Here is a 12,007-nt window from a genome sequence, read left to right as displayed (position 1 = left end):
AACAACCCACAATTGTCAAAACAAATAATTTCTTCACTTCTTTTTGCAGTATATAAGTAGAAAATGCAAAACTCAAGTTGTGGGTATCAATACTTTTTCAAAAATTCCTTCGTATATCACAACATATTTGGATTTACCTAATTCAAAAAACTACACTGGGCATACATTTCGACGCTCTCCGGCGTCTTAATTAGTGGATTTCGGTGGTGATATAATTCAACGAAAGAAGCACGGTGGGTGGAAATTCAACACAGTTGAGGAGGATTACGTAGACGATTCAATAAAAAACAAAATTTATTCCGCATTGAAAATTTTAACGGAAACAACTAGTTTGACTTCAAGGAGCATTGTAAATATTCACGATCCTACCAACAATTCAATAAGTACTAATTCAACTACAGACGATATTATTTCTTTGAACTCGTTAAATGTTACAAAATAACAATTGATGAAAGTATTACGAATTTTTTAAGTCTAAGTCAAAAGAGCAAAAATTTTTTTATGAAACTCGTGAGGAAAGTAACTTTTTTCACTTGTAGGAATTGCCGCCTTCGGCTCGTATGGTGAAACCGTCCTACTCGTGGAACAAAGTATTACTTTACTCAATTGTAACATAAATAACTATTTTATAACTTAAATCATATATCATATCATATACAGAAGATAAAATATTCGAAAGTCAAAAGTAATGCTTTTATTTCTATTAATGTACAGAAGAAAGTTTTTGGATACCCATTAGATTTGTATCAGAAATTTCAGTAGTAATAATAAATATAAGTGTTAGAAAAAATTTTACAACAGATTTCGAAAACTTGTGTTTATAAGCAACAAAATTGAGAAAATTGTTATTAATTTTTTGTCAATGTTATTATTAGATTAGGGTTATTAGGATAGAACAGTTTTTGTTAATTGTAGAATCGTATATTGTGTCGATAATTTCATTAATATCTTATTAGTATTACAACCAAATCTTGACAATTTCAAATATCAAATATAGAGATAGAGTGGAAACAGCCCATGGGATCAGTTTTAATTATAAAGTTGTACTAATTGGTTTTATCCAATCAGATGACATCAAATTGATTGATTTAATTGGACTTTAACTGGAACAGAAATTTTTTATAATTGTATGCTAGGGGTAGACCATAACTAAATTAATAGTATTGATATTTTAAATAATATACCTTTTCAACATTCAACAATTAACAGATTCGAAAATCCCATTAGTTTTTTACGAACGTTTAAAGGGAATGTTTCTTCTATATTTCGACTGAAAATATATTATAAATAATAATTACAAAAAAAATAAGACTGCAAGTTTAAAACGCTCGGTCTAGATCTTGCGCAAGTATTACAATGCTAAATCTTGATCTTGCATAAGTTTTAGAGATTTGGTCTTTGCTTTACAAACCTAAAGCTGGTGAAACCAGGATCTCAAGACCAGTCTCGCTCACCACTAAAGCGAATTGCTTGACCAATGATATTTTTGATTTACCTTTTTCTAGCTTAGTTTGTCATGATTGATTATGGAAAACACACAAGTTTTTTCTTCCATATTGACTTGGATAATTGATAAGAGCATTTATAATATCTCTCATTATATATCAAAATATTTGTTATTCCAATATAAGTTCGGTAAATTCCATATTCATACAGACACTTCTCGAAATGACCCAATTTATTTACGGTGAATTCAGCACTTTAAGTGCTTCAAGATGTTTGCTCAAATATAAATATTCGACCCAGATAATGAATTATTGATGGGCTAGTTCTATTTTGGTGGAGATTTGTTCAAAGTATTGAACCATATAATCAATCCAACTATCCAAATACCTGAATCGTTCCACTTTATTCGGGATTTATCATATAATTTGAATTTGGAATCATATTTATGTCTGATTCCAAGATAGATTCTCAAATCTGAATTGTTGATGAAAATCTTTTCTATATAGACTAATACAATATTTCCAAAGGAACTGATCTTATCGATTTGATTCCATGTTTAGTTTGATTTAATGCATTTGTCATAAATATTCTGTTGTTACTATGAATACTATTTCTAGAAATGTCTTCATTTGCTGTTTCAGCTGTCGATGTATTTCTATTTTTAACTAAAAGTCTAATGATATATTGATAAGGATACGGTCAACGAGATTTTATTAAATATAGAGTGAGTTGAAGTAGAAGAATTAATTATTACAACTTTAAAATTTATTATCCACTTCAACTGACGAAAAGAAAATAGCGGGGGCAAACTTTCACCTTTCTACTGATTCCAGTTGAGTGAATAATGTAAAATAAAGTAGAAAAAACATGGGCAAAATTCCGAAATTCAAGTGGAGTGAATAAACAGGGAAAGTGGAAATTGTTTTCCTCTTCCACAAAATATTAACCAGTGTATATGATAGTTTATCGCTTTTATATGATATCGAAATATAGTGTGAAACAGGTTATAAATTATAAATTAGACTCTGCTGTCGCGAAATGTAGCAAAAAATCTCAAATATTATCAGTCATGAGAATTTTTAAGCAAGCCCAAGAAATTCTCAAAGTATCAAGAGGAAAAGAGAGACATTAAGAACAAAAAAGTTCATCCGCTGAAATAGTTTCAAGTTTCTACTTTGCAGCTTCGTACAACAAGACGTACTTACTCAGTTCTCATATCTTCCTACTCGAACATTTGTAATAATCGGATTAGTTTCTTTTTTGTTATAAAATTTCTTTCACTTTTTTAGTGACAACAATCGAAATATATTTTATTAGAAACTTGTATAAAGAGGAGAATATATTGATTGAAATGTAAAATGAGCTTTGAATAGAACAGTCGAAGTGGTAATAGATACATGATGTTGGAACTTAGCTTGAACTCCAATCTTTCTCCAGAAATTTTTTTGTACCTTGTAATTTTTGAGGATTAATCTAGTTATCTGTAATCTTCCGTATCCCTTAGGCACATCAAAATTTAATTTTTTGTTAAATACATTGGAAAAACAATATAGATTGTAACAGAATATAGTAAAATTTTTTTTTAATTACCGACAGAACGCCTGCTCATTTTAAATTAACTGTGTATAACTTTTTGTATGAACAGTTTCAAATGGATTGACATTAGAACATGTATCATCAAATTTGACCATTTGTGAATCTTTTTGGTAGGGAACGTTGAAGCGTATGATTAAATCTACTTCTGTAACACAGAGAGAAGAAAAATTGAAAATTTGCAAAGGTAGGTCAATATATATATATATATATATATATATATATATATATATATATATTGCAAAATTGAATTATATTAATATTTCACTCTGCATTTCAGTTATTTGTGGATCAATCTTGACATTTACCAATACGAAATCAATAATCGTCAATACGAATAATATTTTTGAAAAACATATTCTTACTTTAAATACTCACAAATATGAATGAAAGCTAGATAGTATTCCACGTCAGAAAATTTTTGTCATCCTAGTTTTTTGAGGAACAAAAAATTTTGTTGTTGAAAGAACTTGTTTTCATTCAATGAGTCTACAATTGAGTTTATTAGAGACACTCCGTAGTGAAAATGGAGATACTGACTTCATTTGAAAAAGTTTCATCTGGGAACAATGCAAAATGTACGGAGTCTCTTACTATAAATAATTTAAACGTTATCTGTTTTCACATATTGCAATAAGCTTGTACCTGGTTTTTGCAATTATAATATGATTTTGAATACCAGATTGGAGAATCACCTATAGAAAATGTATTATGAATGAACGGTAAAATTTTATGGAGAACTGGATGAGGCATCGACACATTATAGTCATGTGGAAAATAGATGGAAGTTTATCAAAATCTACCTTAACAGGACTAAAAACACTTCAAGAGAAAGCTATATTCTCAATTTTTTAATTCGGAACGTATAAACTACTGAAACTTCACATAGTAAAGAATGTATATTTCACAACGAAAACTATGGGAATTATATAACTCAATTCCTATCAAATATATAGAAGAATGGGGAGAAATTCATCATCCTTAGCCATCTGGATAAGAGGAAATAATTTAGGAATCAGATAAAGGAATAAATATCTAGTAACAGCTTCTCTCGGTATCAGTAGTTTCTACTGGTTACCTCCTATAATCACTTGTAGTATTTTCATGCTATAAAAACATTTCTTCTTTTATACTAAAATCTAGATCTCTTAGAGTGGTATTACTTATCATATTCGATCATATTTATAAACTTAAAAAAATGTTTCTTAGGGTGGAAGCACACTGACTTCGAGAGACCATTGTCAAGCTATTGAATATATCCTGCGAATATGACCTCACCAGAATTCAAAGGGTGGTCTGCGGTAGCAATGAGAACAAGTCCTACAGCGGCTATGAAATTGCTTCTCAACCTCAAACCACTTCATTTAGTAATGAAAAGTGTACTAGAATATCACTGAGGTACAACTTGAGTAGAGTGGGGATTTTGAGTGAAGACTTGCCCTCGTTAGTGAGAAAACAAGAATACTAGAACATGTCACATAATAGAATTATGGAAGATAGGAGGTATTTAATACAAAATATAGAAACAACAAGAAATAGGAAGAAAACACCATCACAAAACAATAAAGAATCATTACAGCTTGCAATCCAAAAGGAGGAACTGGCATAGGAGTATAAGGGACTGGAGCAGAACACTTTGCAATGTAAAAAACTCCAAACACAAATTGAAATCTATCATCTGATTGAGAGGAAGGTCCAGTTCAACACTAATAACGAATAGCCATTGTCGGATAGCTAAGCAGCTATTAAAACTCGGTGCTCTTCTCTCATCAGTTCAGTGGCACAATGGAATGGAATGATCAGGCACACTTAACGAATAACATAGTTAATCCATTGTGGTTATTTAAAAAGGAACTATGAAGTAGTAAAAAAAGACCCAAACCCTTCTGGAGAGCGATAAAGAAAAAAAGATTGGACAATTCAGAAAACACATATATTTGAGAGCTCTTCTAACAGAAAATTGTCGTCAGAAAGGACATTTCAAGAAACTATAACTGATAGAGGAAGAAGATTAACGATTCTGTGAGTTACAATAGAAAATATTCCTCCAAATACTTGTTGAATCCAATGCGTGCAAAATCTCAGATTTCAATAACTGCTCATATACTAGATAGAAAAAGAAGACTGAGAATCATGAATAAAATCATTTCTAGAGTTAGTTCATTTCAGATCTCATTAAATCGTAATGTCATCAAGAATATTTATATAGGTATTTCTAAACTTTCCTTTGATAATTTTCTTTTGCTTCGACATATCTCTAGACCACATACATAATGAACATCATTTGGAAGGTATAGAATATCTTATGTGAAACTAGGAATAATCATTATCTAATATAGATAATAGGATAAAAATCGAAAAAACAAAGTTGTTGAAAATAGTGAAATTTGGGACAATGAGGATTAGTAAATCTTGTCTTTTCTCTGTTGGGAGAAATATGCTTCGATCATTCTATTTATTAAACAGTGGAATTTGAACCCCAATATTGTATCATGTAACATCTTAAAGCTAACGAACAAATTTCCATTGTTCTTTATGTAAATGAGATTCTTCGCTGTACTATGTATTGTTGATATCCGTTATTGATATGAAACATTTACTTATTCGAAATAGACTTCAATACTTTTCTTCCGCCTACAAAGTAAGAAGTAAGATTTGGAAATTTTAACCTGTATAAACCTCGGAGTCTTTGTCATATTTTATAACTCGCACAATTGTGTAGATGTGTTTAGCGTTCTGAATACAATTACAAATAAAACAGCAAAATTATAAATCGATGTTAGGAAAAGGAGTCAAATGACCTCTATTGTTGATAAGAGGAATAGGGGGAAACAGTAACAATACAATGCGTATTTTACCGCAGTATAGGGAGATAAACAAATTTTTGTTCTCCCTAATACGACTCATGTCCGACTTGGGGTAGAACAACTCGACACTCTTTTACAATTCGGTAGAGATAAATTGTAAACAAAAACGAGAATCATGATCCATAAATTCACATGATATAATTATTATGGTTATATGGTTTAAGTAACAAATAAATGCCACACTATTTGTAATGAAAAATTAAAAATGTCGATTTCCAAAAAAATTACATTTCAAACATATATGATTATACTATATTTCTTTTATTGGAACGTTGGCCTTAGGACAACAAACATTTACTCTAATACAGAAACAAGTGACTGGAGAAGGGATTTTTCGGAAATTATTCCCGCAGGTACAGAGAGATGCTTAGTAATTATTCTTATGATTTTTTCGCGTGGGCTACAAATGTATATCTTATGCAACCATGATACTTGGATAAAATAAGTGATATATGGTCCAAATATGTTTAAGCACTTGACTTACGACTTCGAGTTGTTCGGCTTAGACTGACAGAACGTCCCTTTTAGCATTAACTAGCACACAATTCATCTAATATTGCAGAAAAACTTTTGAGATGAATAGCATTTTGTGGGGAGTAGTGGAGAAAGCGATAAGAAGACTCCGAAGACAAATGCTAGAATCTCATTGAAGAAATATATCTACAAAAGAAGGGAGCTCCCTGTTTAAAATTCTTTGCTGGTTCAAATAAACTAATTGTTGATGTATGGACTGTATTATTTATTAATAATATTAAAACATGTGTTAGTTGGGTTTTAATGGCGATATAACAACACATTTCTAATTAATACAAAAAAATAGAAAAAACTTTATGTTGGGCGGCGTTGCCACGTTTTCGACTTATTTTAACATAATAAAAAATTATTTTAAAGATTAATTTTAACATAATAGCCCCCTCTTTGAAGGGATGCCTTCAAAACAGCTTATTGTAGAAATTTACTTGATAATATATACCTATGTTTACAAAGTCTATCACTGTATTAAGATTGCAATAAATCGATTTAATTGTCTATGTCTTCTTGTCTTGGTAATGGACACAAATGTCTGATGGAACGAATAATTAGTCCCTTATGGGTTTGGACTTCAGCAACTCTTGTAATGCCGTCTCTTCCGGGAAATAATTTCCTAATTATTCCCATTGGCCATTGGCATGGTGGATATAGGGTGGTTTTTATTAAGACTAAAGTGCCCACAGAAATAGTTGATGGGGCGTCTTTCCACTTGTACTGCTGATGTAGCTGAGAAATATATTGTCTTGAAAATCCTCGCCAAAATTGTTGGTAGTTTCTGGATGTGTTCTAATCGAGTCAAACGATACTTGTTGGTATTAGTATAGTCAATGTTGGGAATGGAGGTCAGAACTCGACCTATTAAGAAATGGGATGGTGTAATGGGTGACAAGTCATTAGGGTCATTTGATTGCGCAAACAATGGTCGAGAGTTTAATATACCTTCGATTTGTATCACTAAGGTGCACATTTCTTCGTAAGTCACATTATTATTAATAAGAGCTCGCTTCAAATGAAATTTGCAACTTTTAACGGCTGCTTCCCACAATCCGCCATGATTTGGGGTGTACGGAGGAATAAACTTCCATTGTATATTATATTGACTGGTAGAATTGACAATAGAGGCCTGATTGTTAAATAAAAATTTACTAAGATCTTTCAATAAGTTGTTAGTGCCGTGAAATGTAGTTCCGTTATCGGAATATATTATTTTGGGAACACCTCGTCTAGATACAAAGCGTTTTAAGCATGCTAAGAAATTGTTGGAAGTTAAATCAGTTACTATTTCGCAATGTATTGCCTTAGTGCAAAAACAAACGAAAATAGCCAAATAACATTTATCAAGTTTAGCTCCTTTACCTGGTTTGTTCAAAATATAGAATGGGCCGGCATAATCAACTCCGGTCACTTCAAATGGAAGCGTAGGCCTAATTCTTTCATTCGGTAGGTTTGACATTGGACAGGAAAATGGAATAGGATTGAACTTGAAACAATTCACGCAATTTCTCACTGTTTGTTTGGCTAATATAGAACCACCAACAGGCCAGTAGAATTGTCGAACCGAACTTAATAGTAGTTGTGGTCCTGAGTGTAACAATTGACTATGTTTATGATTAAAAATTAGCTTGGTAAAATTGTGTTTACTTGAGAGTAAGATTGGATGTTTGATGTTAAATGGTAAGTATTTTTTAATCGTCCCCCAACTCTGATGATTCCTTTCTCATCAATAAAGAGCGCTAATGAGGCAAATTTATGTTTAGCATCTAATTGCTTGTTTTTACGAAGTAATTCTAGCTCCTCGGAAAATGATTCCATTTGAGATAATTTAATTAAAATAGTATTGGTGTTTTCCAATTCTTCAACTGATAATGGGCCAATAACTTTGGTATCAGATTTTCGTGCATTATTATTGATAAAACGCATACAATATGCTGTGACTCTTTTTAATCGTTGTAAACAAGAGAATTTTGTAAATAAATCACAAATTTTTGTATGTTGTGATATGACCAAAATAGTTTTAGATTTTCTTAGTTCTGGGAGATCGTGTTTAGAAATTGAAAAATTAGTAATTGGCCAATCTGATGATTGTAACAATAAAAATTGAGGTCCTTTCCACCAAATTGCACTTGACATCAGCATTTTAGGCATTATACCTCGAGATGCTAAATCTGCAGGGTTTTCCTTAGTACTAACATACCTCCAATTTTCAATGTTCGTGAGAGATTGTATTTTAGATATGCGATTAGCAACAAAGGTCTGTAATAAATTGGGTTCCGTGTTAATCCAACATAGGGCGACTTGAGAATCGGACCACAAACAATAATGAATATTTTTTAAATTGAGGGCATTGACCACAGTATTTACTAGTTGTGCTCCTAGAAGACAAGCACACAATTCAAGTTTTGGAATTGTTATTGTCTTCAGTGGCGACACTTTGGTTTTGGCACATAGTAATTGAACGTTATAATTTCCGCTATCGTCAACACTACGTAAGTATATGCAACATGAATATGCATCTCTCGATGCATCGCAGAAGCAATGGACATCTGTAAGTACATAGTTTAAATAAATAGCATTTCTAGGAATAGACAATTGATTTAAACTGCCAAGTTCATTCTGAAATCGATACCAAGTTTGTTCTATATCTTGTGGAATAGGCTCATCCCATCTAATGTGTAGGGACCATAATTTCTGTATTATTAATTTTGCAATAACTATTGAAGGGCTCAATAACCCTAATGGATCGTAAATTTGAGCAATAATTGAAAGAATGTGACGTTTAGTAATTGTGTTTCGATGGGTAAATTGTTTAATTGTATATTTTAGAATGTCATTTTTATTGTCCCATTGGATTCCCAAAGTTTTACAACTTTCTTTATCACCTATATCTAAAATTGCATTTGAGATATTGTTATCTTTGAAGCCACAAACTACTTGAAAATTATTAAAAATCCACTTTCTTAAAATGAAATTAGCGGATGATAAGACATCATATATGTCTTTGCATAATTTTTGTAATTCTATTAAATCGTTAGAACCGGTCAACAAATCGTCCACGTACATGTCCTTTAGTATTGTTTCACAGGCTTTGGGGTATTGATTCATATTGTGTTCCGCTAGTGTCTTAATACACTTGATAGCCAGATATGGAGCTGATCGAGTTCCATATGTAACTGTATTCAAGTGATAAGTGCAAAAGTTACTTTTGGGGTTATCACGCCATAGTATCTGTTGTAAAGGTCTATGCTCTCGATCTATGAGAATTTGACAATACATTTTTGATATGTCAGCTGAAACCACGAATTTATATGTTCTGAATCGTAAAAGAATGTTTATAATGTCATTCTGAACTTTAGGGCCGATATATTGTAGATCGTTAAGCGACCACCCTGTAGACGTCTTACAGCTTCCATCAAAAACTACGCGTAAACGAGTTGTCGTACTCATTTCTTTTAAAATACCATGATGTGGTAAAAAGTATTTAATTCCATCGGGTTCAATAGTTATTTTAGTCATATGACCTAAAGTTTCATATTCTTGAATAAAATCGGTGTATAATTGTTTAAATTGAACATCCGCGAACCGTTTTTCTAATGTCTTAAATCTTCTAATTGCTTCGGGCTTAGACCTGCCCAATAGTTCTGGGGATTGTTTTAACGGGAATTTTACTACAAACTGACCGTTTTCTATGCGGAAAGTATTTTCGTTAAATAAAGACTCACTCACAATATCGTCTTGAGATAAAAATTGATTACTACCTTTTATTTCTTCAATTTCCCAGAATTTCTTTAACTGGTCATCTTCAGGAATATGACTTGAAAGGTTACACATGATTGTTTTATTATTATCAATTGGAAGCACACCTGTTACTATCCATCCAAATACAGTGTTAACTAACATATTATTTCCCAATTTTATTTTTTCGTTTAATAACAAATCCCAAAATATATTGGCGCCCAACAATAAATCGACTTCTTGTGGACATCCAAAAGTGGGATCAGATAATTGAACATGTTCCGGTATCTTTAATGTACTAGGATTAAAATAAGCAAATGGAATATTACCAGTTATTACAGGGACGACTAAACATGAAATTGTATATTCATGATCATTAACGCAAGAATAAAGAGAAATAGAACATTTTTTATTTATATAAGATACAGATTTACCTATTCCACAAATTGAGACATTGGTAGGTAACAATGGTATATTTAGTAAACTACATAGCCTTTCAGTTATTATATTGGATTGAGCTCCACAATCCAGCAGTGCTCTTATTTGATGAAAATTGCCTTGGTTGTCTTTAATTTGACATGAGACGGTAGATAACAGTGAATTGGCGAAAGTTTCCGCTTTTAAAATCGTGTTTGAATTATTGTGGTTTACAACTACATTCATCGAAGTTGTTGGTTCATTAGAAGGATTATTTGCCGGGGATACTACATTATATTGTTTGTGAAGCAGTGTATTGTGCTTCCTTTTGCATATTGTACATTTGCCGTGTTTACAATTTTGTTTATCATGACCTGCAAGTAAACAATTTTCGCATAAGTGCAAATTTTTAATTTTATGAATTCTTGTATCAACATTTAAAGCTAAAAACTGAGGACACTTATAAATTGTATGAGCTTGTTTACAATAATTACAGGACAATGATTTATTTGTTGATAAAAGCATATGTACTGGATTGTTCTTATTCTTACTTAAATTGCCTATGGATTTAGTTGATTGTTGAGACTCGTCCAAACATTGTAAAATGTCAGATTTGTCTTTCAAGAAATTCATAAATTCGTCCAAAGTTGGTAATTCAGAATGATATTTCATTTCTTTCTAGTCACGAATCGTATTTTTGTCCAATTTATTGGACACAATATAAATAATAAAGAAGTCGTATAAAATATCTTTAGTTAACTCTAAGCCTTCTAGCGATGTTAAATGTTTAGAAATTTCATCTAATAACTTACGGAATTGTATATAATTTTCTCTAACAATATTTTGCACACTTAGAATAGACTTGAAATGGCTATCGATTAAGAATTGTTTTTTATCAAATCTTTCACCTAAAAGGTTCCAAGCTCTTTCAAATGGTTTGTCTGTACTGTCTAAACCTTCAATAAATCGAGAAGCGTACCCTTCTAGAGACGCCTTTAAAAACTGAAATTTCTGATTCTCATTCAAATTTGTATTGTCACATATGATAGTTTTAAAATTGGTTTTAAATTGAAGCCAATGATGAAACTCTCCATCAAAGCTAGGTAATTTTAACTTTGGTAATAAAACATTCTGAAGAGGATCAAAATTATTCGACGAAATTTTGTTAACTGAATTTGAATTTTGTTCAACGCTTGTATCTAGACGTGGTTGTAAAGTTTGTATAAATTGTTTCAAAAAATCAAAAGCAGCATAATATCTATCTTGAAATGTATCGCGTTCATTGAATTGTTCATCTAAGTCATCCTCTTTACATTCAGACTCTATAATCGATTGGATTTTGTCAAATTCATCTAATAAATTTAAGTGATTGTCGTATCGCATTTGTATTGCATTTAATCCTGGAACTGATTCGTTAATTT

At 31.4% G+C, this 12,007-nt stretch overlaps 4 protein-coding genes across 4 annotated transcripts in view; 1 reads left to right on the top strand and 3 right to left on the bottom strand.

Annotated features, from left to right (window-relative positions):
* The window catches only part of LOC130900523 (uncharacterized), a 57,207-nt gene extending 49,317 nt beyond the window's left edge, over nucleotides 1-7,890 (bottom strand). The window contains exon 1 of the mRNA XM_057811215.1: nucleotides 7,377-7,890. Coding sequence (XP_057667198.1) covers nucleotides 7,377-7,890 — 514 coding nt within the window. The remainder of the gene's footprint in view (nucleotides 1-7,376) is intronic.
* Nucleotides 1-12,007, top strand: part of LOC130901021 (chaoptin) — a 371,072-nt gene that overhangs the window by 60,450 nt on the left and 298,615 nt on the right. The gene's annotated exons all lie outside the window — the stretch shown is intronic.
* LOC130900522 (uncharacterized) lies at nucleotides 8,055-11,258 on the bottom strand. The gene has a single exon (XM_057811214.1). It carries the CDS (start codon nucleotides 11,256-11,258, stop codon nucleotides 8,055-8,057), a length of 3,204 nt encoding a protein of 1,067 aa, XP_057667197.1.
* LOC130900521 (uncharacterized) lies at nucleotides 11,265-11,969 on the bottom strand. Its single transcript, XM_057811213.1, has one exon. The coding sequence runs from the start codon at nucleotides 11,967-11,969 to the stop codon at nucleotides 11,265-11,267; it is 705 nt and encodes a 234-aa protein (XP_057667196.1).

The sequence above is a fragment of the Diorhabda carinulata genome, chromosome X, assembly GCF_026250575.1.
Source record: "Diorhabda carinulata isolate Delta chromosome X, icDioCari1.1, whole genome shotgun sequence".
NCBI classification, from domain to species: Eukaryota; Metazoa; Arthropoda; class Insecta; order Coleoptera; family Chrysomelidae; genus Diorhabda; species Diorhabda carinulata.
Note: the sequence above shows the minus strand (reverse complement) of the source record. Positions and strands in the feature narration are given on the sequence as shown.

What these genes read in the sequence shown, in the direction of transcription:
- LOC130900521 (XM_057811213.1), bottom strand. Translation starts at nt 11,969, where the DNA reads ATGCGATACGACAATCACTTAAATTTATTAGATGAATTTGACAAAATC.
- LOC130900522 (XM_057811214.1), bottom strand. Translation starts at nt 11,258, where the DNA reads ATGAAATATCATTCTGAATTACCAACTTTGGACGAATTTATGAATTTC.